The following is a 25,018-nucleotide window of genomic DNA, read 5'->3' on the forward strand; positions in this document are numbered from 1 at the left end:
GAAGCTAACGTACAAAAAGGAAACAGTCAACTGAACAAGCTGTCATATAGAAACAGAAGCAGCTTATATAGAAAGCCTCTGTGTTCTCCTGAGTAATTAAGGAAGAAAATGCCATTGTAATTGTGCTGTTATTGGTTATAGTTTTAATGTTTCTATACCCTTGAAAATCTACCCCATTACACAGGAAAACCGCACAACCATCAGTGCAAAAACTTTATTTATAATTTGTTTCTCCTCAACACAACTTTACAAGATCTGAACTTAATGCACAGTTGTTTTCTTTTCTCTCTTTTCTATTTTTTAAACATCTGCAATTGGTCATGTAAAATGTGAAAAAAAATACCCCCATTAATCAATTTAAAATCTCAGCTTCCCTTGCCCATTGTTACAGCAAATTTAAGATAAGTCTACAGCATTCACTTACTTTAGCTGGCTCTGATACGGAGGCATATTTTTTTATTTGAGAGTCAACACCTAAGGACTTGGCTAATTGAATAGCATTTGAATCATCACTGATAAGTGTCCCAAGAGCCACAAGCAGTCTAAAAGTGGCCTCTAGGTCTTGTACAACTTCCAAAATTGTGCTAATTACTGACAAGCATTGAGCTTTCCCTTCAATGTTATGGTCTTTATGGAAACAAACAGAATAGTTCAAGGTCAATGTAGCCAGAGCAATATGAATGTTCTTATTGCTCCCTGATTTCAGTTCTATTGCATGTGACATCAGTGACTCCCTCTGGGACATCATGAGCTTTTGTCCTGCCTGACTAACAAAGCAATTGCAAAAAGTCCTAAGAGCAAGCAGCTGGTTTGCTGGCTTTCCTTTAGGGTTCAGAAGGTTGATAAGATGGCTGCTGAACTGATCTCCTTCTTTTTCATTGCAGAAATTCTCATTCACACTGGGATGTTTAATTGATAGCCGAAGAATGTCAAGTGCAGGAAAAACAATGTCTATTAAAAAGAAATACTCATTAATGCATATGAAAAATCTAGAAAATTCCTTATGGTTATTATTCAAATTTACTTTATTTTCCCACTACAAAACAATCACTTTTAGGAAATATGAAAAATGTTTGTTTGTTTTTTGCCAGAGCTGAAGACTGAACCCAGGGCCTTGTGCTTGCTAGGCAAGCGCTCTACCACTGAGCTAAATCCCCAACTACAAAAAATGTTTTTTATATTTACATAGACTAGATTCTTTTTTTCTTTAGCTGAGGATCGAACCCAGGGCCTAGCAAGCGCTCTACCACTGAGCTAAATCACCAAGCCTCCATAGACTAGATTTATTGCTATATGCTTCAAAACTGAGGTAACTCTTAGACTAATAGTCACACAGCTAAATACTCAATAATGAGATGAATGAATGCAGTAGGGAGCCTAGCTTTAAATATTCGGTAATTAGGCTAAAAAGGGCAATTATTTAAAGAATTTTGGTAGGAGCTTTGAAACTGAGGGCAGTGTAGATGCCATGTGAACATTTACTGAACAATCTTACTGTGAATGTAAGGAAATCTGACAGTATATGCGCCATAATAAAGGCCAATCATGTATAAAAGACCTTCACACACACTAGAATAAAACAACTCTAATAAACTAAAGTCTAATTATGGCACACAAAGGAAATACAGTGACAGAACACAATAAGCAGTCAAAACACAGTTAAATATTTAACATGGTTATTTTGTAGGAAAGCAAAACCTTCCCCTCCTCATAAATTGTCAGGAACAATAAATCATGGGCTTTAGAGCACTTGTTAATCTTGCAGAGGACTCAGGTTCAACTTCCAGGACCCACATGGTGACTCATAACCATCCTAACTCCTGTGTCTGGGGATCTGTTGCCCTCTTCTGACCTCCACACTCACCAGGTATACATGTGGTGCACATACATTTGTGCAGGCACAACTTCCATTCATATAAAGTTAAGCACACTTCCAAAGTTTTTTAAAAATCGTGAGAGGATCTTTTGGTTTTCAAAAACTATGATAATGACACAAAAGGGAGAATAATAGTAGATGCTTTTAGCCTGGAGTTAAGAGGCCACAAAGAATTTCTGAAGAGGATATGAGACACTATGACACAGCTTACAGATTGCTGTTTGTATAAAGATCGTTGTAGTATAGGCTGAGAATTTAAAATACTAAAATCTAAAATCTCAAACATTTTAGCACTAAGTACCTATAAGAATTTCTAATGGGGTTGGGGATTTAGCTCAGTGGTAGAGCTCTTGCTAGTTAAACTTTTAGTTAATCTAGAAATATCAGTACTATTGGCAGAAATAAAAGTTTCTGGTTAAGGGGCTGGAGAGATGGCTTAGAGGTTAAAAGCACTGGCTGTTCTTCTAGAGGTCCTGAGTTCAATTCCCAGCAACCACATGGTGGCTCACAACCATCTGTGGTGAGATCTGGTGTCCTCTTCTGGCCTGCAGGCATGCACACAGGCAGAACATTGTATACATGATAAATAAATCTTTTAAAAAAAAGTTTCTGGCCGGACAGAGGTAGTGCACACCTGTAATCCCAGCACTCGGGAGGCAGAGGCAGGTGGTGGATCTCTGTGAGTTTGAGGCCAGCCTGGTCTACAAAGTGAGTTCCAGGGCAGCCTCCAAAGCTACAGAGAAACCCTGTCTTGAGAAAAAAAAAAAAAAAAAAAAAAAGTTTCTGGTTATTTACCTTCAGGCCAGTTGATAGCTTTCCACAAAATCTGAAGTTGCTGTGCTGTTGGCTTTTCTGAAGAATTATTACAAACTAGAGACAGTATCTTTTCAAGAAGCACCAAATCATCTTCAGTTAGCTTCTTGTCTTCAGGTGCGGTTCCATTAAGTTCCTTCAGTTTTCCTAGAATTCAAAACCAGTCTTTCAAAAATTCTCTAACTGAACTTAGTCAAACAATATAGAAAAGACATTTTCCAGAAGACTCTCCTGTACAGCAACACTCTTCTCACCAGTTTCAAATTTACAAATCTTCTTTTGCAATTAAAAGAAGTTTTTTAGGGCTGGAGAAATGGCTCAGAGGTTAAAAGCACTGGCTGCTCTTCCAGAGGTCCTGAGTTCAATTCCCAGCAACAACATGGTGGCTCACAACCATCCGTAATGAGATCTGGTGCCCTCTTCTGGCCTGCAAGCATGCATGTAGGCAGAACACTGTATATATAATAAATAAATAAATCTTTAAAAAAAAGTTTTTTAATTTTGTGTGTATTGGTGTGTTGCCTGCATGTGTGCCTGTGTGAGGGTGTCAGATCCCCTGGAACTGGAGTCACAGACACTTGTGAGCTGCCATGGGGGTGCTGAGAACTGAACCTGGGTCCTCTGGAAGAGCATCTTAACTACTAAGCCATCTCTCCAGCCTCCAAATTTGTAAACCTTTAACAATCACAAACGGACATTGGACCTATCTCACTTGTATTTGGTACTAGTTTTTAACACTGACAAATTATTGAAAACAAGATTTAAGGAATACAGAAAACAAGAAATCAGATCTGTATAACAATTAACAAATGTTTAAGTGTGTATATACTTTTTAGTTCAAAATATTATCTATCAATGCCATTTGTCATAATAATAATAAAGAATAATAATGAAAAAAAGTATCTGCCTTATGTCTTGGTACAAGTGTTATCTCAATTAATTATCACCATTAGCTCTGCAGCAAAGGGAGAAAGTATTTTATAGTCCAAAATTTTCCTTTTTCACTTCAATTTGAGAAAAACTAACAGAAAAGCAATTCAAGTAAACAGCATATTTTTTTCTTTCTCATCCTTTCTGCTCCCTGGCCCACGCCCCTTCCCCAGATAGTCTCAATATATAATTCAGGATAGCCCTGAATTTGTCCTCCTCCTGCTTCCCTCTCGTATATGTTACAAACACCTGTACTATTTATTTTCATTCATCATTTAAAAAACGTTAGGATTTCCATACACAAGATGCAAGGTTCACAATTAAACAGTGGACAATAAACTCTTAACTTTGGAAAGGTATGGAAGTCAGATGACATGCAGTCCATTTTCTTTCCTCCATGTGGGTTCCAAGAATTGAACTCTGGGTCTCAGGAGTGGCAATAAGCACCTTACACTGACTCTGTCTACAGGACACTTTTTTTGTTAATTGAAAAATAGAATTTTTTCAATATATTATTATAGTTTCCTCGCACCCAACCCCTCCCAGATCCTTCCTACTTTCTATCCACCCAAATCCACACCCTTTCTCTCTCATTAGGATACAAACAAGCATCTATAATAATAATAATAATAATAATAATAATAATAATAACAACAACAACAACAACAACAACAAACACAACAGGACAAAGCAAGCAAAAAGAAGAGAAAGAAAAGAAAAAGCTCAGGGGGCTGGAGGGATGGCTCAGAGGTTAAGAGCACCGACTGCTCTTCCAGAGGTCCTGAGTTCAATTCCCAGCACCCACATGGTGGCTCACAACCATCTGTAATGAGATCTGGCACCCTCTTCTGTATACATAATAAATAAATAAATCTTTAAAAAAAAAGAAAAAGCTCAGGAAACATACATAAGAACAGAGATATACACATTCACCAACACAAACACATAAAAACACAAATTCGGAAACCATAATGCATATGCAAAGAACTTGTAAGGTAAAAATAAATAAATAGATAGATAGACAGATAAATAAATGCCCCGAAAAAGCATTATGAAACAAAGCAACTCCAAAAATACCGAGTTCACTTTATGTAGGACATTTATTTATTTTTAAAGACTCAACCACTAAAGTGGGGTGTGGTAGTACAATGCTAACACTCAGAAGGCTGCAGCAGGAAGACCAGGAGTTGGGGACAAGTCTGGGCTACAAAGCAAAAAAGTGCTTTAAAGTAACAGAAAAAAAAATATATTATTTTTATTTTTCAAATGCTTTATCCCCCCCAAAAAAACCCCAAGAGCTTGAGGGTGGGACTTACATTTTCCCCAAACAGGTGTTTTCTATTAAAGTCATGAGAAGCCATTTTATATTTGCACACAACTTCTTACAATCCATTAAGGCTGAATTACCAGACTGCTGTCAACACAGGTGAATTAACAGCCACCTCATTAGAAGTCTCTATTCATTTAGGTAGCCAAATCCTGGCACATGTCAGGTGGAGGAAGATCAAGTCTTGAGAGCATCTCTAATGGCCACTGAGTATGTAAGAAAAAACATTACTATAGACTTACCTAATATTTGTGTAGGGTTTGCTTGATCAAAGGTAAGAGCTTCCTTCTTGGGGAAATAAATATTCACTGTTTTAGATGCAGCTGATCGGTAGGCACTACTTCCTATTTACAGAGATCATGAACATTATAAGACATACTAAAATGCGATTTTTCTAATCATATGACTATGTTCTCACAATTACTAAGATATGTTATTACTCAAGGCATGCAATAACAACAGCAACTCACCTCCAAACCATTCAAACTTTTGAATACCACTTGGACTTATCACTGTAATCATTTCTGGCTCAAGAAATGGAAGCAAAGATTTAGAAAAGGGCCTCCCTACCTCATATTTCTTAATTTTTGTTTTTTTGTTTTTGTTTTTCAAGACAGGGTTTCTCTGTGTAGCTTTGCACCTTTTCTAGATCTCGCTCTGTAGACCAGGCTGGCCTCGAACTCACAGAGATCCGCCTGGCTCTGCCTCCCGAGTGCTGGGATTAAAGGTGTGCGCCACCACACGCTCGGTATTTCCTAATTTTGTTCTTAAGATTCAACCTAATCTATCTTTAAAAGGTTAAAGAACAAGACAAGTATGAAACCTCATTCTCATCTTTTTTTTAATTTAATTTTTTTCCCCCGAGACAGGGCTTCTCTGTAGCTTTGGAGGCTGTCGTGAAACTCACAGAGATCCTCCTGCCTCTGCCTCCCGAGTGCTGGGATTACAGGCGTGCGCCACCACTGCCCGGCTATTCTCATCTTAATTAGTATTCTGCTAACTCTTTTCTCATGTCCTTCATTGCTTATCCCAAATGACAGTGTAGTCATCATTTTTTATAACATCTTAATTAAAACTCAGTTATTTGATGACTAATAAAAATGGTCCAACATAGCCAGATGTGGTAGTGCACATGTTTAATCCTAGCACTAAAGAGGCAGAGGCTGGCAGAGTTCTTTAGTTCTAGGCTAGCCTTGACTACACAGAAAGTTCCCGAACAGCCAGGGTTACATAGAGATCCTGGGACAAACAAACTTAGCACAAATTGAAATTTCAAATAATATCTAGTAGAATAAAATGACTTCAAATTAAAATTTCTTCAATTAAAACTGTCTTTTGTTATTACATATACTTATGGGCACCACAGCGGACCCTGTCTCAAATTAACAAAACCAAAACCAAAATCCTTTTCAGCATTGGAGAATCAAAGGCAAGGCTGCATGTATTCTATGCAAGAACTTAACAACCAAGCAAAGGCCTAAAAAGTTTCAATGAAATTGTTTAAATCTAAAAGAAAAGGAAATTTAAAGTAGCTACCTGTAAATGGATCAACTCCAGATGTGGAAGTGCCCATACCTGCAGAAGAACCCGGCATGTAACGACCAGCACCTACAACGCAGTAACACTCCTAGTGAGCAAAGTACATATCATAAAGCCTAAGTCACTGCTTCCTTATACTAATGATGTCACCATTAGTCACACTCAAAACAGCATATATATGCTTATACAGAAAAATACTTATAAGTATGTTGCTGATTAGGAAGTGTCCACTACATTTTCACTAAAAAATAATTCTTGGAATTTATCTTGAGAGGTAGTTGAATGGTTAAGAACACTGGGTGCTCTTCTAGAGGACCTGGGTTCAATATGATGGTTCATTACCAGCACCCACATGGTGGTTCACAACCATCTCGAACTTCACTTCCAGGGTATCTGATACCCTCTCTGGTTTCTGAGTACACTGCAGGCACATAATGCATCAACATATATGTAGACAAAACACCCATACATATAAAACAAAATAATTACGAAGTTTTAAAAATAATAATTCTTTTCTTAAAAGACTTATTGATTGATTGGTTGGTTGATTACGTAGACAGTGTTCTGTCTACATGCCAGAAAAGGGTACCAGATCTAATTATAGATGGTTGTGAGCTATCATGTGGTTGCTGGGAATTGAACTCAGAAACTCTGAAAGCACAGCCAGTGCTCTTAACCTCTGAGCCATCTCTCTAGCCCCCACAAAATAATAAGTGAAAATAAACATTAAATGCCTTCTGCATTATAATTATAGAAGTTTAGTGAATTACAAAGCATAAGTAGATTAAAGAGAAAAAGTAGCTTTTGGAATGATATATGAACCCCTTATTCTAAGGACAAAGAACAGGATTAGCTGCTGGCACATGAATCAATCAGAAAGACTTAAACAAGAGTCTGAAATGCTCTGAAAACAGTCCATTTCAGGTTGTACTTTTGACAGTGTTACTAAAGACAGAAAGATGAAAAATAAATGTAGAGCGTCAACAGGATTTTGAGATGTTCAGGGCCCTCTATCAGCCGGAGGGAAGAAGGAAGGTAGGTAATCTTCTCTCCTAAATTTACATATCATCTAGATGGTACAAGGAAAGCATCATAGACAGAAAAGGCAAAGCAAAAGTGTACATAAGAATAATGATGACACAGTGATTTTAATTGAATACTGACCAGCATACTAAGCACATAAGTACAGACTCAGTAAGGTTTTAAATGCCATTATAACACCCAATATTTTAAAAGGGATGTTGACTAGCTTGTTCAAGGCCGATACTGTCTAAATGAGCTCTGTGCATACCTATTTAATATAACCCAGTCCTACTCTAAATTTATTCCACTTTACAAATAGGAAATCTTACAAACAACAATGAAAACCACCCCCAGAGCACACCATTCCCCAACACCAATAGGAAGTCTTTGGTAAGAAATCATGGCATAATCTCCCCACTATAGTGAGTTATAATTGCTGGGGGTAGAGACTGAAGTAAATAATTTAAACAAGCTCCCCAGATCATTCTAATAAATATTAAAAGTTCAACTATTGCATAAATTAATAAGGACAAGAATTAAGGTGAACCCTAAATTGTAAGCCACATGAAGAACTCTTTTGGCCTCAGCACTATTGGTAAGGTTGGAAGAGCAACAGCAATACTAGCTAATATATACTGATGGCCTAAATGCACTCCTGATAGTTTCTATATAATATGTCACTTCATTTTCACATCTCCATATGATAGGGGTTGCCATTTTGTTCTTGTTTTTGTTTCTTAAGGTAGGGTCTTTTTACTGTGATGCTCAGGTTGTCCTCAACTATCAATGCCTACCTCAATGTCCTGAGTGCTAGGAAATGTGTACCATCATGCATGATTTTGTTATCTATTTCTTATAATGTGTGGAGTTCAGTGATCCCAATGATAGCTTAATTCTCTTAGATATTTAATAGGCTACTTTATATGTCTACACGCTTGATGCATCTTGGTCACTGACACCATGCTCCAGTGTGACATCTCCTGGTTATGATGGTCCCATAAGTACTCTTGATTTTCTTAGTATTTCTTTAAGCTTGGTATGTTTATTCCATTTCAGGAAAAAAAAAAAAAGCCATGAAAAATATTATGGAATTCTATTGAGTAAGTTTCAGGGTATCAGTGTTCTTAAAACTACTGGTAAAGAAAAAGTCATCATTTATACATTCTTTGGGTCCTTATTACCATTTAAAATCAAATTCATGTACTCAAAAATTCCTTAACAGACAACATACTGCCAAAGCATATAGCTTGGGAGTTGGCTGTCAGTACACAAGGTGCAACCATTTGCATCTGGGTGATCCCTCTATTCATTAGAGAAAGGAATTTCATTGAGAGAAATTCAGAGTTTCATGATGCTGACCTACAGTTATAGTGAAACAATCTGTAGCTAAAAAAGGGTCGTAGGTTTACATTTCCGTAGCTCGGAGTGCTGAGTTTGGAAGGTTACTGGATTCCATTAAAGGTCATGAATCTCCTCCAAACTGGGTCTATTGTCCATGAACTCTACCTCAAGATCTAACAATAGTGTTTAAAAAATACATTGATGCACTCTGAAACTAATACTTTCCTCAATAGCATTAAAGTCTAGCTCTGTCAATGTTTTTCCAGTAGTGTTGACTCAACTGAAGCTTACCTATCTCAGGAAGTAAATGCATCCTGAACACCTCTAATGACACTTCAAGGAGACCATTAATAACTTAGATCAGGAACATTAATCCTGGATAGCTGGGCAGGACTCCTTCCAGGACTAGTTAAAACATGCATGAGAGATCTTGATTGCACTGTTCCATCCAATACCAAGGGACTCACATGACTCCTTTGCCCACGACTTATGATACTGTCTTGCCAATAATAACACTGGCGCTGTACTTGGTCAGTGGATTCTCCTACTATCTAATTTCACAGATTAAGTAACTTGCCAATTTCTCACAGAAGTATATGGTTGAGCTAGCGTTGAAACTAAGGTCACCTTACATTACACCCTCTATTTCTAACTACTTTACTCTCCTGGTAGGAGAACCACTGGGGAAAACAATGTTCTGGTAACATGTTCTTTAAAATCTACATTCTGCAGGAAAAAGCAAAAGTTAGAAGTTAAAGATCATCAAAATTGAAAATACAGGTAAGGGAACTAACTATTATTGGATCATATCTCCAAAATGTAAAACCATATATAATACAAAATGCTATACATATCGAGCCAAGTAATGAAAACTGCATCCCACCTGTGAAAGGATCTGCTGTCTGCCCTGTGTTGGAAGGTCCTGAAGTGCCTGGAACATAGCGACCACCACCTATTCATGCAAAACAATGAAGAAGCTTAAGAACATGGAAACTGTGATTCATAAACAGCATGGTATTTATGTTAAAAGAACCCAAGCTTGGAAAAAAGAAAAGGATCAAAGCTGTCATACGACAAAATGATAGACATTATGGTCAAATATCTTACTGCTATACAGGAATTAAAATTTCAGTGGTTCTCCAAGTACAGTTCCTTTCCTTTTAAAATTTTATGTATATGTCAAATGCAAAGGAAAAACTAATTTTCTCCAATGTAGTCTCACTGGGGATATTAACTATGCTTCAGGGCAGGCCCCATGCCTAGTAGTAAATGGTCAACACAAAACAAACTCAATCGTACTTATGTATTTTTGCAGACTTTTTTATCTTATATTGCTTTGGATTTTTTTGTTGTTGTTGTTTTGTTTTGTTTTGTTTTTCAAGACAGGGTTTCTCTGTGTAGCTTTTGCACCTTTCCTGAAACTCTCTTTGTAGACCAGGCTAGCCTCAAACTCACAGAGATCCTCCTACCTCTGCCTCCTGAGTGCTGGGATTAAAGGCATACGCCACCACTGCCAGGCAAGGACTTTTTTTTTGGTCTTAGGTCTTATGGCTCCTGATTTTGTGTTTTTATGGGTTTTGGTGTGTGTGTGTGTGTGTGTGTGTGTGTGTGTGTGTGTGTGTGTGTGTGTGAATTCTTGTGTGTTTTATTTGCCTATTTGTATTCTAAAGACAGAAAGAAAAGACATGGAGTTGTGTTGAGTAGGGAGGCAGGGAGGATTTGGGTGGAGTTGGGGGAAGAGAAAAACCTGATCAGAATATATTACATGAAAAAAATTTTGTGTATGGGTTTTTTTGTTTTGTTTTTATTTTGTTTTTGTTTTTTTGCCTGCATGTATGTCTGTGGACCATGTGTGTGTGCCTAGGTCCTCTGGCGCATCAGAGGAAGGCATCAGAACCCCTGGAACTGGAGTTACAACAGTTGTAAGCTGTCATGTGGGTGCTAATACCAGAACCTGTGTCTTCTACAAGAGCAGTAACTGCTCTTTACCACTGAGCTGTCTCTCCAGCTCCTAACTATGCCTTTTTGAAATTTTAGCCCCAGCCAGATGGTGGTGATGCAGGCCTTTAATCCCAGCGCAGGGAGGCAGAGCCAGGCAGATCTCTGAATTTGAGGCCAGCCTGGTCTACATAACACGATCCAGGACAGGCACCAAAACTACACAAAGAAACCCTGTCTTGAAAAAACAAACCAAGAAGTTTTAGCCCCAGAACATTAATGTGGAGATAACTGATATAATAATAAATTGTAGGTGGTATCTGACCAAACAATATACACATGGAAGTCCTATCCTTGTTCCAGTACAGATTTACTAGGATTCCTGTGGTTGCTATCGCATAAAAACCATAGGCATGAAATGTTAATCTCTTGGGAAAGTCCTAGGTTCCTTAGCTCCCACGTCACACAGTGCACTCAGTGCTGAGAATCTAGCAGGAAACAGAACTGTGATTTCTGACACTCCTAGCTGAAAGAGAAAAAAATGCTACAGGGGATGAGAACTACAAAGGAAACATTTTCACTGATGTGTACAAGTGTGGTTATGTAAAATGTTTTTTTAGTACACACATACACCTCCAGGCACACATACACATCCAAACTGATAAAGTTGTAATCTTAGAAAAACAAAACAAGCTGAGTAGCTGTTAATATTCCAGACAGAGCCAGGTGCTTAGTTTTATAGGACTACAATGTGTTCACTGTTGTGTCCTGCAGTCTGAAACAACAAAAATATCCAGGCACTAAGTATGCAGTCTCCCCCACCTTTCTCTTTGTGCTAAATGCTAGGATTTGGAGAGTTAAGCCATTTATACTAAAAATTGTTATGAAAATTTTGATTATCTTAGTTCAACTATGTAAACAGGCAATGGAATCTTACACTAGGATGGAGAAGAGAATGTAAAGAACATGTAGTGCTTGTGAGGAAAGAAGGGCAGATCTACCATAAGAATTTGAAAGAAGGGGACACGGGATTTTTTCAAAACAACAGGCACTAGCACATCAGAAACAAGGGTAAGAAATGAGAACAGGAGACCTCAGAAAAATGCCTAGCTAGAATGTGCAAGGCCTTCCCTGAGTTAATCTCCACTACAACACATGCAGGCATACACATACATACATGTATACCAAAAGGAAGACATTAATTGTAAATATCTATTTTAAAATTTTACTTAGAAGAAGCCTTGTCCAAAGAGGAGACAAGACATTCTGTTTCCTCTATACCTCAATTTTCTGGGTCAGTATTTATAGTAATACTTCCTGGATTATAATTTATATGCCAGCAATAACTCTAATCCCATTAATGTCATTTTTATTACAGACAACATATTAAATTACAGGTAATGGAATACAAATCACATGATCAAACTCTGCTCTAGAGTTCATATATATCTATCTAATTTAGCCTCATATGAAAACAAAATTTCTGTTTACTTTACCATTGTGGTGGTTTGAAAGAGAATAGCCCCCATAGGCTCACACATTTGAATACTTGGTCCCCAGTAGGTGGAACTGCCTGGGAAGGATTGGGGGGGGGGGGTTATGGCCATTTTAAGGTGTGTCACCTGGGACAGGCTCTAAAGTTTCAAAAAGCCACGAAGTTTCCAGTTAATTCTCTGCCTTGTGGTTGTGTCTCAAGATGTGAACTCTCAGATACCGCTACAGCATCTGCCTGCTGCCATTACTCTCCACCATGGTGGTCATAGATTTTAATCATGAAACTGTAAGTCCAAAAAAACACTTTCTCTTCTAAGTTGCCTTGGTCATGGGGTTTATCACAGTAATAGGAAAGTAACTGAGACAGCCATAATATACATTAAAACAAACAAACAAACAAACAAACCAGAGCAGCCAGGCATGGTGGCGCGTGCCCTTTAATCCCAGCATTTTCAATGCAGAGGTAGACAGATCTCTGAGTTCAATGCTAGCCTCTTCTACAGAGTGAGTTCCAGGAGAGCTAGGGCTATACAAAGAAACCCCATCTCAAAACAAAACAATAACAAAAACCAACCAAAGTATCCAGCTCTGGTGAAGTGGTTCAGAGAGTAATGGCGCCTGCTGGCAAGCCTGATAATCTGAGTTTGATCCCTGGGAACCACCTGGGGGGAGAGAACCAACTTCTGTAAGTTGTTCTCTGACCTCCAAGTGTTATAGTACATGCATGTGCAAAAAACATCTGCGCATGCGCGCGTGCGTGTACACACACACACACACACACACACACACACACACACACACACACACACCTTTTTAATGTATTGTTAATGTGCAGACCTGTGTATAATGGGGCTATGTGCATGTGTACTGTGCCTGAAGAGTCTGGAAGAGGGTGTTAGTTTCTCTGGAGCTGGAGTTATAGGCAGTTGTGAACTTTCTCGTGTAAGTGCTAGAAATCAAACCTGAGTCCTCTGCAAGAGCAGTAGGCATTCCTAACCTCTGAGCCAACTTTCCAGCCCCACAAAGCAGTATTTTGAAAGACAGTAGTTTTATAAATGTTTCTGTAAAATATAAACCTGGTGTACACTTTGAGGCTTATCGATTAGAATGTGAAGTAAAAACCTATCTTAGTTTTTATTTTAAAAGAGCTAAATATAATCATTATAAGACAAGAAAAACTAACGAGGGCTGGGTTATACTCAGTGGTAAGACTATGTACTTGCACATGCATAAGACACTGGCTAATATTTCCACTAAACAAAACAAATAACCCCAGGCACACACACCACCCAACCCTAATACTAATGTTAGTACACAAGAATAAATACGAGTCCAAACTCACCTGTAAACGGGTCTGAAAAACCGGTATTTCCAAGTCCCAACATTTGACCTTTTGTGTTATCAATTATAAATTTAGCCACCTGATCCAAAAACATGGGATTCAAATCATTCTTCTGCAAGAAGTTGTATGCAGCTAGCCAGGGATCCTCGCTGACATTATATGGCAATTTATATGATGGTCCACCTTCATTGACATCGATTGAAAAAACATAATCAAATTCCTATAACGAAAACAGATAACAAAAGATAATTTACTTGTTCAAATAGTTAAAGACATACATAACATAATACAGATGTTATGTGTGTTTTTGGTTTTTGTTTTGTGCGTGCGTGCGTGCGTGCGTGCGTGTGTGTGTGTGTGTTTATTCATTTAGACTTTAAAACTTTCTCAAAAATGTAATGGTAAAACTTTCTATCTGGCAGATAAAGAGCCAAAGTGTGCATGTGTTACAAAATTAGTATTTCATTAGGAGTGGGGCAGGTGATGGCTGAGATGGGAAACAAATTATAGCTACTTATTAGTTCTAGGTCCAAAAGGGGGGTTCCCAAATGGTTGATCTCAATGTCAAAATGTTTAGCTGTTAGGGTGCCCTATTCACCAAGGCATATTGGCATATAAGCACAGCCCAACTATTCCTCATGTCCTGCCAAGTTTAACAGAGATAGGCATTAAGCATGAGAGAAAGAAACTCCTAATACAGACTGACTGAAAACAGTTTTGTATGGGAAATTCTAAAAGATAGATAATTTGTCATATGTAGCTTCCTCTACATGGAAAGATTTTAAATAGATATATATTTAAAATAAAATATTTTAATTATATATATCTTAATGTATATATTAAATCTACTTTAAGACAGAAGATAATTTTCTTACAATAATGTACTTTTTAAATGTCAAAATAGCAAAGAAAAATCTATTAGCAGAGAAAACTTCTAATATTCTGTGTAGGTTAAATAATTAGAAAGCAGAAGTAGACATACTTTCCCTTCATATAAAACTTTTCCAGATGTTTGCTGATTAGCACCAGATGAGCCAACAACATCACCAATTTTTATCCACCTCCCGTCACTAACACTCCACTGATAGGCTTCAACTCTCTCTCCATCTCTGATTAGACGAGTCTGTCCTTCTCTAGTACCTTAAAACAAATATATTAAGAATCAAAGGCTGATTGGCAGAGTGAAATCCAAAAACACTTAGACAAATTTTAACATGTTTTTTATGGATGCTTCCAAGTTCAAACAGTAAAACAAGCAAGAAGAACATGGCTTCTCTTATCAGTTAGGTGTGATAGTAAAAATCCTCAAGTATCAGTATCTGGCATTGAGAACAAAAGAAACATTAACAAAACATGTTCCCTTATTACTACTGGTATTCCAAAAGTCAAGTGATGTCTCCCCACCTCCCACCCCCGCCCACCCCCAGAGTTTCTCTGTTTCACCTTGGCTGTCCTGGACTCACTATGTAGGCCAGCCGGGCTTGAACTCACAGAGATCCACCTGCCTCTGCCTCCCAATTGCTGGGATTAAAGGTATGCACCACCATTGTCTGAACTACAATTACTCTCTAATAGTTACCTGGTTCATTCAGATGTTCCCTTCCAGGAAGCTGCTCTGCATTAATGTCTCCTAAGTCCCCAGTTTTGGAATCAATAGTTGCCTGAGAGAGCTCTCTCTCAAAAGCCTTGATCTCCTCAGCACTTGCTGTGCGATCCTCTGACTCTGTAAACACTCTAATAATACCATCACTACAAGAAAAGCAAACTAATTTAAGTCACTGACAATTTATGAACATTCTCTCATCTGAATAAAGCGAAAATTATCTGTATGCATGAATATGAAAAATATCAGTGTATTGTCAAGAAGTATGCTGACTATAACATACATTATTATTTCAGCTATTTAAAGAAGTTGCTGGCAAAGGACAGAGAAATACACTTAAGTATAATTTTCAATTTTTAAAAAAATGTCAGTGACTGAACCCATCAGAACCTTGATTCCATTACAATGGTGCTCTACCACTGAGTTATATCCCAGCATCTGGCTTTTGTGAGACAGGTCATACATAGCCAAAGCCATCCTTAAATGTATGATTTTCTCACCTTAGCCTCTCAAATGCTGGGATTACAGGTAAGTGTCACTATGGCCAGTACAATATTCAATTCTATGCTAAATATTTACTGCGATAATTTAGAAATACAGTAATTGCTTTTAAAAGTCACTATTACACAGGCAACATATACATCAAAAAGGGTTGGCTGGGCATTGTGACATATGTAATTACAGCCTAGGTTTCACAGCAAGACCCTGTCTTAAAAGCAAACAAAACAAAAACAAGTAATCAAAACAACACCACACACATACATACACCAAACAAACAAACCAAAATCCAAACAAACAAATAAAAATCCCTCCAAACAAAAAAGGGTTACTGGGTCAGTTTACTTTATAAAACAATCAAAGACCCAACCTAGGCTTATCATATAGCAGGTACTCGATATGCTCAAATAACCTCAAAGAAAAATACAGCTTCTGGTTGGGTGGTGATGGCACATGCCTTTAATCCCAGCACTCGGGAGGCAGAGCCAGGTGGATCTCTGTGAGTTCGAGGCCAACCTGGTCTACAGAGCAAGATCCAGGACAGGCACCAATACTACAGAGAAACCTTGTCTCAGAAAAATAAAATAAAATAGAAAAATACAGCTTCAAGATTGGCTATATTGACTCAACCTATAGTCTCAAGAACATATTTTAGTCTTAAGACTACATTTTGTCAATTTTAATAAAGTGGGGGAGTCACACTACCTAGTTTAAGTTGTATTAATTTTATTGAATTCTATAGAATACTTTATTTCTTAACTTTCTCCTAATGTCAGTTTCACTTCTTGGTTGGTCATTTTCCTTTGACTGTCAGCAAGCTTTGAGAAATATCCTATCTACGCCAACCAATGAATCCCTGCCCAACCAAAAATAAAGGAGGTCTGCTAAATCCTCTGCACTCAGAGCTGTCACCTTTTTCCTCTTGCTCTCAATGTCCTTAGTCTTTTCCTGTATCAAGAACTCCTTCATTTCCTTTAGTTTTTGCCCTATAATTTTCTACTAAAATGTAACAGCAACAACAGTGTAGCGCCATGTTTCAGAATGAATCCAAATGCTCTTCTACCTTTCCATTCTTCAACTTCTCAAGCACTTAGGACACTGATACTAAGCTCCCTCCAAAACCTTTTCTATCTCCCTGAATTCTGACATCTGGACTCCTGTGGGCTTTTTGTTTTTTGTTTCTGTTTTTTTGAGACAGGGTTTGTCTGTGTAGCTTTGTGTCTTTCCTCAAACTCACAGAGATCCGCCTGGCCCTGCCTCCCGAGTGCTGGGATTAAAGGCATGCGCCACCACCGCCTGGCTCCTGTGGGTTTTTGAACCTACTGACCTTTCTACATCCAGATTATTTCATAGGATTCATTGTTCATCTCCTGTCCCTCTTCTCTATTTCCTCACCTAAGGAAAGTTGTGTCCACTTTTCGGCTCAGTTCTTTTTGTTAGTTGAGGATTGAACCCAGGGCCTTGTGCTTGGTAGGCAAGCACTCTACCACTGAGCTCAATCCCCAACCCTCAGCTCAGTTCTTATACTAGAACTCTGTCTGACTACTTGGGACCCACTGGCAGTGTGGCAAGACACAACTCAGATTCAACAAGTCTTAAGCCAAAGTATTACCTTCTTTATGAACCAAATTAATTCTCCTACTTGCCTATTTTTATTAATGGGGATTACCATAAACTATAGTTTGAAGCTTTATCCTTTTCCTCTGAATTTTCTCATTCATGTATTCATTAGTATTGAGGTCAGTTTATAATCACATACTCCTAGTACAATTGACTTCTAGTTTTCTTTCCTTTCCAATGTTACCTCTAGTTGAACTCAATCTGTGTAAGTCATAAATTTCACTTGAATCTGATCATGTCTTGTTCAAGAGCTACAATCCTTTAACCCTAAGCATCAAAAGGACCTAGTTTGAATCTCAGCCACAGGCAAGCCCCATCACACCTACCAGTCGCTATACCCGGAACCTTAATCCTTCAGTATTTCCCTCATCTTCTAAACATACAACATTCACTCTATAAATGGAAGTTGTGTTATCTCCCTTGTCAAAAATTCTAATTTCTTTTCTTACTCAACTTTCAAAATCCAATTAAACTTCTCAGAAAAGTTTTCCCATACAGATCTCTAGTTTCTCTAACTTCTTTGACATTTGGTGTTTCCGCATACAATTTATAATGTAATACCATACCACAAAGTAAGTACCAGTTCTTGAAAAGTTATTATTATTGATGTTTACTTAGTAACAAAATGTACAAACAATCCTTCCAGTTCACCTGAAGTGTCTATGGTTTACCTCTGCACACTCAAGTACCTACCAACCACCTAGACACAAAAAATGTATTGACTGACTAGAATATAAATACCTCGCACCAACCACAATGTCACCATTATCCAGAACACAGCAGCACCATACAGACTGGGCCGGAAGTCGAATTGTTTGGGCACATCCACCATGCTTCCATATTCTCAGAGATCTATCTTCTGCCGTTGTCACAAAATCTAACATTAATGAAACAGAAGAAAAAATATGTTTGGATAAAACTGAGTATATTTATAAACAACATTTTTCTATGTATGCGTAATGACTAATTTGAAATTAATTTTAGATTTTGCAACTTGTTAAAATCTCAAAATCATGTTTCTATTTGTTTCATATTTTACACTCTATTCTTTGGACCAATCAGTTATACAAAGTCTCCTCAGGCACTCAAAGGCCTTTTTATAATACAGTCATCTACTCTGAATTAATATGAAGGTAGTTACAGAAATTTCTCAAAAATGGAATGTAATAGCAAAAATTTAAATACACAGCATAACATAATCTTACCTCTACAATTTGGAAAGACAGATATGCTATAAATATAATTTGTATGTCCATAGAATACTTCAAGACACTCTCCAGTAATCTGCCACCTTCTAATACTAGCATCATTTGCACAGGAAAGAAACTCTGTTTCACTCAAAATTGCCAAACCTCTTACACAGTCTTCGTGCCCTAGATTTGAAAAAGAATACAAACCAATAAAATGCACTGTTTGGTTAGAAACACTGCGCAGTTTATTAGCACCATAAAACTTATAAAGGAGTAGTAAAATCTAACTTTTCAAGCTACAAAAACTTTATTTTCTCCTGTAGAAAGTGGTCCGGTAATCAGGCCATTTAGCATTGTTTAGCTCCAGTCTTAGGAAGTTATTTTAAATTTTTTCTATCTTCTCCAAATGATTTCTGAAAGATATTGTAGACCAGGCTTGACCAGAGAGATCTACATGACTCTGACTCACAAGTGCTGTGATTAAAGGCATGTACCACCACAACTTTAACCTTTCAGGAATAAAGAGGAAAAACAGTAAAAACTCACACCTAAATATTAATGGCCTATGGTAAATAAATAAACTGTGACACTCCTATTAGACAGCAGAGAAGGTGATGATGTTGTTCAGTAGGAGCATGTAGTTAAAGTGCACGGGATTGGGTTCAAATCCCCAAAGTCCATAAATAAGCAAATAATCAGACAATGGATGTATCAAAGAGCTAGAGTTTAACTCCATACCGAAGATACATACACAAAATCACACTCACCCAAATGGCCCTAATTATACTGAGTTTTTTAAATTACCATTTTTTAGCTTCTAAACTTTAGAGGAAAAACAATAAAACAATTGAGCACGTAAGAAATACATTATGTATTATAAAAGTTGCTAACACTGACATTACCTGAAAAAGTCCTCTCACACCTTCCAGCCTTCCACAGTTTAATAGTCTTGTCTGCTGATCCAGTTAACATCAATCCCTGTTCAGGTAAAATCTTTACTGCCCATACTGCAGCTGTATGACCCTATGAGTAAAACAGGTATCAACTTAACATGCCACAGAATCTTCAATATTCATTTATTATCTAAAATATTCACATAGAAGCGATACCTGTAATGTCATCATGCATTTGTCATTCAGCCAGACTTTTGCAGTGGTGTCCCATGAGCCACTAAGCAATGTCCCAAATTTTCCAGATGAAAGACTACAAACTAAGAGGAGAAAGTGATTAGTTAGTATATTCTCATGTGAACAAATGCTCAACCTGGCAAGCTTTGAAACTATTATAATTTTTAAGTACATTTGTGAAGTGACAGTTTCTTAGTCAATAAAATTCTATTCAGTGGAGCTGTGAGGGAACACAATGATCAAGATTAAAAGCTTTGGTGCCAGCATGTCTAGGGACAAGGGGCCACTGAGCCATTTAAGCTCTGTGGACATAAGGGCAATACAGAGAGTCCTAGGGTTTGTTTGCTTGTTTTAATTCTTATTTCCATTTATGCTTATGTGTATACGCCTGAATGAGTATATGCCATGTGTGACCAGAAGAGGGTACTGAATACCTTGGGAAATGGAGTTATAGGCTGTCGTGAGCTACCCAACCTTCATGGGTATTAGGTAGGAACTGGCAAATGGACCTTGTCAGGGTCAGAATTCAAAGCAAGAAAAAGATATTGAGTCAACTAGGCAACTGTAAATATTCATTAGATAGTTGACAGAATTTTTGTTTGTTTGTTTTCCATATGTTATTTCTTCCTTTTAGGGGAAAAAAGTTGAGGCTGGGGAGAAGGCTCTGTTGGTAAAGGGTTTGCCCTATAAGCACAAGGACCCAAGTTCAAACTGCAAAGCCCATTAAAAATGCCAAGGGCTGCCGGGTGGTGGTGGCTCACGCCTGTAATCCCAGCACTCGGGAGGCAGAGCCAGGTGGATCTCTGTGAGTTCGAGGCCAACCTGGGCTACGAACGGCGCAAAGCTACACAGGGAAACCCTGTCTCGGAAAAAAAAAAAAAAAAAAAAAAAGCCAAAGGCTACTGCCGGCTGGTGGTGGTGCACACTTTTAATCTCAGCACTCAGGAGGTAGAGCCAGGTGGATCTCTGTGAGTTCAAGGCCAGGCTGGTCTAGAAGTGAATTCCAGGACAACCAGAACTGTTACACAGAGAAACTCTGTCTCAAAAACAAAGCAAAACAACAACAAAATGCCAAGGTAGGACAGTGGTATGTGCTTAGAATTCTAGTGCTGGGGAGGTGAAAAACGGCACTGGCCAGGCAGCTTAGTAGACTTGGCAAACCTCAGGCTATTGAGAGTCCTTTTCTCAAAACTAAAAAGGTGAGGGTAGATAGCTCTGAGAGGAGATACTTATAGGCCTGATAATCTTAGTTCCATCAATGGATCCCACAAGATGGCAGAAGAGAACTGACTCCCAAGTGTTATCTCTGAACTCCTTACATGTGTTGTAGCATGCATCTACAAAAATACTACTAAAATAACTTGATGTAGCCCTGGGTAGCCTCAAACTCAGAGATCCACCTGCCTCCACCTTCCCAGTGCTGGGATTAAAGGATGTATGACAGTAATTTTTTTTTAAAGGGGGTGGGGGGGAGAAGGTGGACAGCACTTGGAATGACATCTAAGGTCGTTCCTTGTCATTGTCTCCCCACCCCCACAGACACTCATACAAGGAATCACTGTTTGGGGGGGAGGGGGAGGGAAATCAGCAAAGTAATGCATATTAACTACTTGTTTTATCTTTTGAAGTGACGGGAATTGAAATTACATATACATTTCAAGTGTCCATAAATAAAGATTTTTCATTGGACTTGGTGGCATAAGCCTATAAATCCAGCTATCCAGGAGGCTAATGCAGGAAGATGGCCCTCAAGTTTTATTGAAAAACAGACATTCTGATTCATGCTTTTGTATGAGTTGAGTTATAATAGCCATAGAGCCTGAAAAGCTAAAAACATTTTAAAACTAACCCTTTACAGAAAAATTTTGTGAAGTTACATACTGAAATACTTATAGGAAAAAAGAAATCAAGACTTTCATTTTAAAATAATACCATGATAGAAAAAGAAAATTAAATAATGTAAGCCAATGATAATCCTTAAAGCTATGGGAACTCATGGGGGGATTTTTTATATTCCTAGGTACACGTATTTAATAACTCATGATAAAATACCAATTCTATAATGTGTAAACATTTAAAATTTTCCATAACAAAAACAACTTTAAAATCTGTATCATTCTGCATTTAAAATATGCACAAACATCTTCACATTCTTTACAGGAACTAAGTGTTTACACATCGTGTCCCAAATTTCAATACACACTGTATAAAATAAATAAAGGGGCTGGAAAGACAGCTTGTTATTAGTGCACAGGCTCTTGCAGGGGTCCTGAGTTCAGCTCCCAACACCTATCTGGTGGCTCACAATCACCTATAGCCCCAGCACCCAGATGTCTGTGAACAAACACACACACATAATTACAAATAATAAAAAGAATTTTTTTGTTTTGGTTTGGTTTTTCAAAACAGGGTTTCTCTGTGTAGTCTTGGCTATCCTGGAACTCACTCTGTAGACTAGGCTAGTCTCAAACTTAAGAGAGACATGGCTACCCACTACAGACCTGCCTTCCTCTGCCTCCTGAGTGCTGGAAATAAAGCATGTGCCACCATGTCTGGCTATAAAAACAAATTTTAAAAAATGAGGCCGGGCGGTGGTGGCACATGCCTTTAATCCCAGCACTGGGGAGGCGGAGGCAGAGCCAGGCGGATCTCTGTGAATTCGAGGCCAACCTGGACTACCAAGTAAGTTCCAGGAAAAGGCGCAAAGCTACACAGAGAAACCCTATCTCGAAAAACCAAAAAAATAAAATAAAATAAAAATAAGTACACATAACCACACTGGTTTTGCACATCGTTTTATAACAAAGAGCTGTGATATTTCAAAGTATTTTCCTTTTAAAAATTATACCAGATCCCTAAATACATTGTTCCCAGTCTTTGTTTTGCTGTGTTAATAGACAGTCAACCAGACAGAAAAAACAAAAACAAACAAATAAACAAAAAAAAGTTGTTAAGTAAATAACTTCTTTATACAAAATAGTAGAAAACAAAAATTATAAGGTATATTAATATCACAGTTTCTTTTATAACTCAATACTTTACTTTTCATATTTATATAGGCTTGAGGTATAGCTCAGTGGTAGAGGCTTTCTAGTATGCATGAAAACTGTCTGATCCCTAGTACCAAAAGGAAAAATACTTGAATATAATCTTTAAATCTGCAAGTAAATTTATAACAGAACATTTACATAGCTAAGATGGTCCAGCAACAAACACAGACAAAAACATGAGGAAAGAAGGCAGGTGGGTTGTAATTCCAAGTGTTCAAATACACAAATACATCATGCTATGCTTACCAGTGTCTTTGTGACCCTTTAAAATATAAAGTGGCATCGGACTATCCAGCGAGAAAATGCATATATTGTGGTCATTTCCTCCAGTGGCAATTAGTCCATGAGGATATATGTCACTTGAGGGTATGATGCACACACAAGACACAAAATTAGAATGGCCGCTCATACAATGCATTTCCGTAAAGCCCCTGTTAGGACTAGAAAGACAGGATCGTTAATAGATATGCATTTGCTCCCTCCTGGCTTACCTTAACAAATAACACATAAAAATATTCATTACCACTCAGTGTACAGGCTGAACTTTAAGAATACATACCATTCAAAGAACCTATTGTTTCTAATCAAACATTAAACAGCTTTGTTGCGTAACTAGAGGATTATATCAGATTGGGAAAAATTGTGTTTTCTCAGTTAGAGTATACTAGTTAAGAGGAAAAGCAAGAGAAGAAAAGGCAGGATATGAATAGTCTAAGTGGACTTTTCTCATTCTCCAACACCATTCTCATCAGTCACTGTTACTCTAAGACATCTCTGGGGAACTGAAACACTTGAAATTAAGATAATAAAATCTATTGTTAGTAAACTAAATTTGCTCAGTGAAGTATAAACTTATGACCCATTAGTATAATATAGTAGATGGAGCTAAACAACTAGAATATCAATCATTTTCAGTGTGCAATTAAAAAAAGGGGGAACTAATGTACTGTTTGGGAGCATAGCACAGTAGTAAGTGCCTTCCTTAGATTACAATGATTGCCCATTTGTTACATACATCAATGACTTAAATAATTAAAGCAATGGTATGATATACTGGGTAGAAAACCATAAGCTAGTAACTAAGACATATACAATTATATCTCTAGCAATCAAAAAGTTCACAATCTAGTTGAAGCAGCTAAGGCAACTGCACATAATGAGATCAAACTCCTGGAGAAAAACCGAACACACTCCAACAAAAACTGAACATTCCAACACACTCGTCTATTTTTGTTTCTTTCCTCAAGTCCACTAACTAGTCATTTAACTACAAACTGCAGTTCATAGTCAATAAAGGCATTACAGTGAGGATTAAGAAAAAAAAAACTATGAATATAACTTTCAATAGTGTAAAAATAGCTATTTAAAAAGTAGTAAAAGCTTAGGAGACCTGTGGAAAATGACTGACTTCTACACTGACAGCAGGTTAAGAGGAATCAATGGACCAATCAATCAGTCCCCTTCCCAAAAGGCTAAGAACTGCAGGGAACTCTGTGAAGATGCTAGCTGAGGTTGAAAGAACCAGGAACCTTTCTCCCCACTTAGTAAACACTGGCAGAATTTGTCTGGTAGTAATACTTGAGAACTATGGTGTCAACTGAAGGCTTCCAACTTCCAGGGAGAGGCATAGATTAGAAACTGGATTTTAATTTTGCTGGGATCAAATCCAGAGCCCATGTACACTACACATCCGGCCTATTGAAGTTAATTGTAATCTATTTTGGAATTGGAACAGTTGCAGCTACCAAGCTGTTACCCTCTAACTCCAAGGTGGGTGATCCTCCACATATTCCTGTAGCAGACTGCACACAAAAGCAGAAGCCAAAGGGTGCATAAATATCCTGTCCTCCACATAGCAGAGATCACTTCTCTGATTGTGGTTTGCTATTAAAAATTGTGTGGCCATTGTTGAAACTTCCTGTCTTCCCTGCTGATGCAAACAATTGCCTCTCCAACTGAAGTGACTTATGAAGAATTTAAAGGACCAACACTCACTTTGCCCCTTCAGCATTCTCTTTTTCTACTTTTGAGAGCCAGACAATAAAATCCAGGATATTAGTAGTCAGGTATGATGGTACATGTTTGCAATCCCAGCACTCAGGAAGCTTGAGGCCAGAGGATTTAGTTCAAAGCCAGCCTTGGCTACACAAGGTAGATCCTGTCTCAAACTGCAAAGGAACAACCTTAAAACAGGGTTACTCAAAAGCAACTGCATATCCAGGGAACTTAAAGTGAATGTGCATGCTCAGGGAAAATACAGGTGAGAAAAGACCTAAGCCCTCAAGGATAAACCTTGGGCTGGGATTC

At 37.9% G+C, this 25,018-nt stretch overlaps 1 protein-coding gene across 2 annotated transcripts in view; it reads right to left on the bottom strand.

The window, feature by feature from the left end:
• Positions 1 to 200: 200 nt before the first annotated feature.
• The window catches only part of Plaa (phospholipase A2 activating protein), a 34,599-nt gene continuing 9,781 nt past the window's right edge, over positions 201 to 25,018 (bottom strand). The window contains exons 2-14 of one of the 2 annotated variants that reach the window (XM_036177664.1): positions 22,958 to 23,070; positions 19,644 to 19,744; positions 19,437 to 19,557; positions 18,550 to 18,717; positions 18,086 to 18,221; positions 15,203 to 15,372; positions 14,606 to 14,763; positions 13,624 to 13,843; positions 9,733 to 9,801; positions 6,483 to 6,554; positions 5,189 to 5,290; positions 2,672 to 2,836; positions 201 to 951 (exon numbers count right to left, since the gene is read on the bottom strand). In XM_036177664.1, the coding sequence (XP_036033557.1) occupies positions 386 to 951; positions 2,672 to 2,836; positions 5,189 to 5,290; positions 6,483 to 6,554; positions 9,733 to 9,801; positions 13,624 to 13,843; positions 14,606 to 14,763; positions 15,203 to 15,372; positions 18,086 to 18,221; positions 18,550 to 18,717; positions 19,437 to 19,557; positions 19,644 to 19,744; positions 22,958 to 23,070 (2,161 nt within the window). In that variant the 3' untranslated portion in view covers positions 201 to 385. Of the gene's footprint in view, positions 952 to 2,671; positions 2,837 to 5,188; positions 5,291 to 6,482; positions 6,555 to 9,732; positions 9,802 to 13,623; positions 13,844 to 14,605; positions 14,764 to 15,202; positions 15,373 to 18,085; positions 18,222 to 18,549; positions 18,718 to 19,436; positions 19,558 to 19,643; positions 19,745 to 22,957; positions 23,152 to 25,018 lie in introns of both variants that reach the window. The other variant, XM_036177663.1, reaches the window with a different exon arrangement.

This window comes from Onychomys torridus, chromosome 2 (assembly GCF_903995425.1).
Source record: "Onychomys torridus chromosome 2, mOncTor1.1, whole genome shotgun sequence".
NCBI lineage: Eukaryota > Metazoa > Chordata > Mammalia > Rodentia > Cricetidae > Onychomys > Onychomys torridus.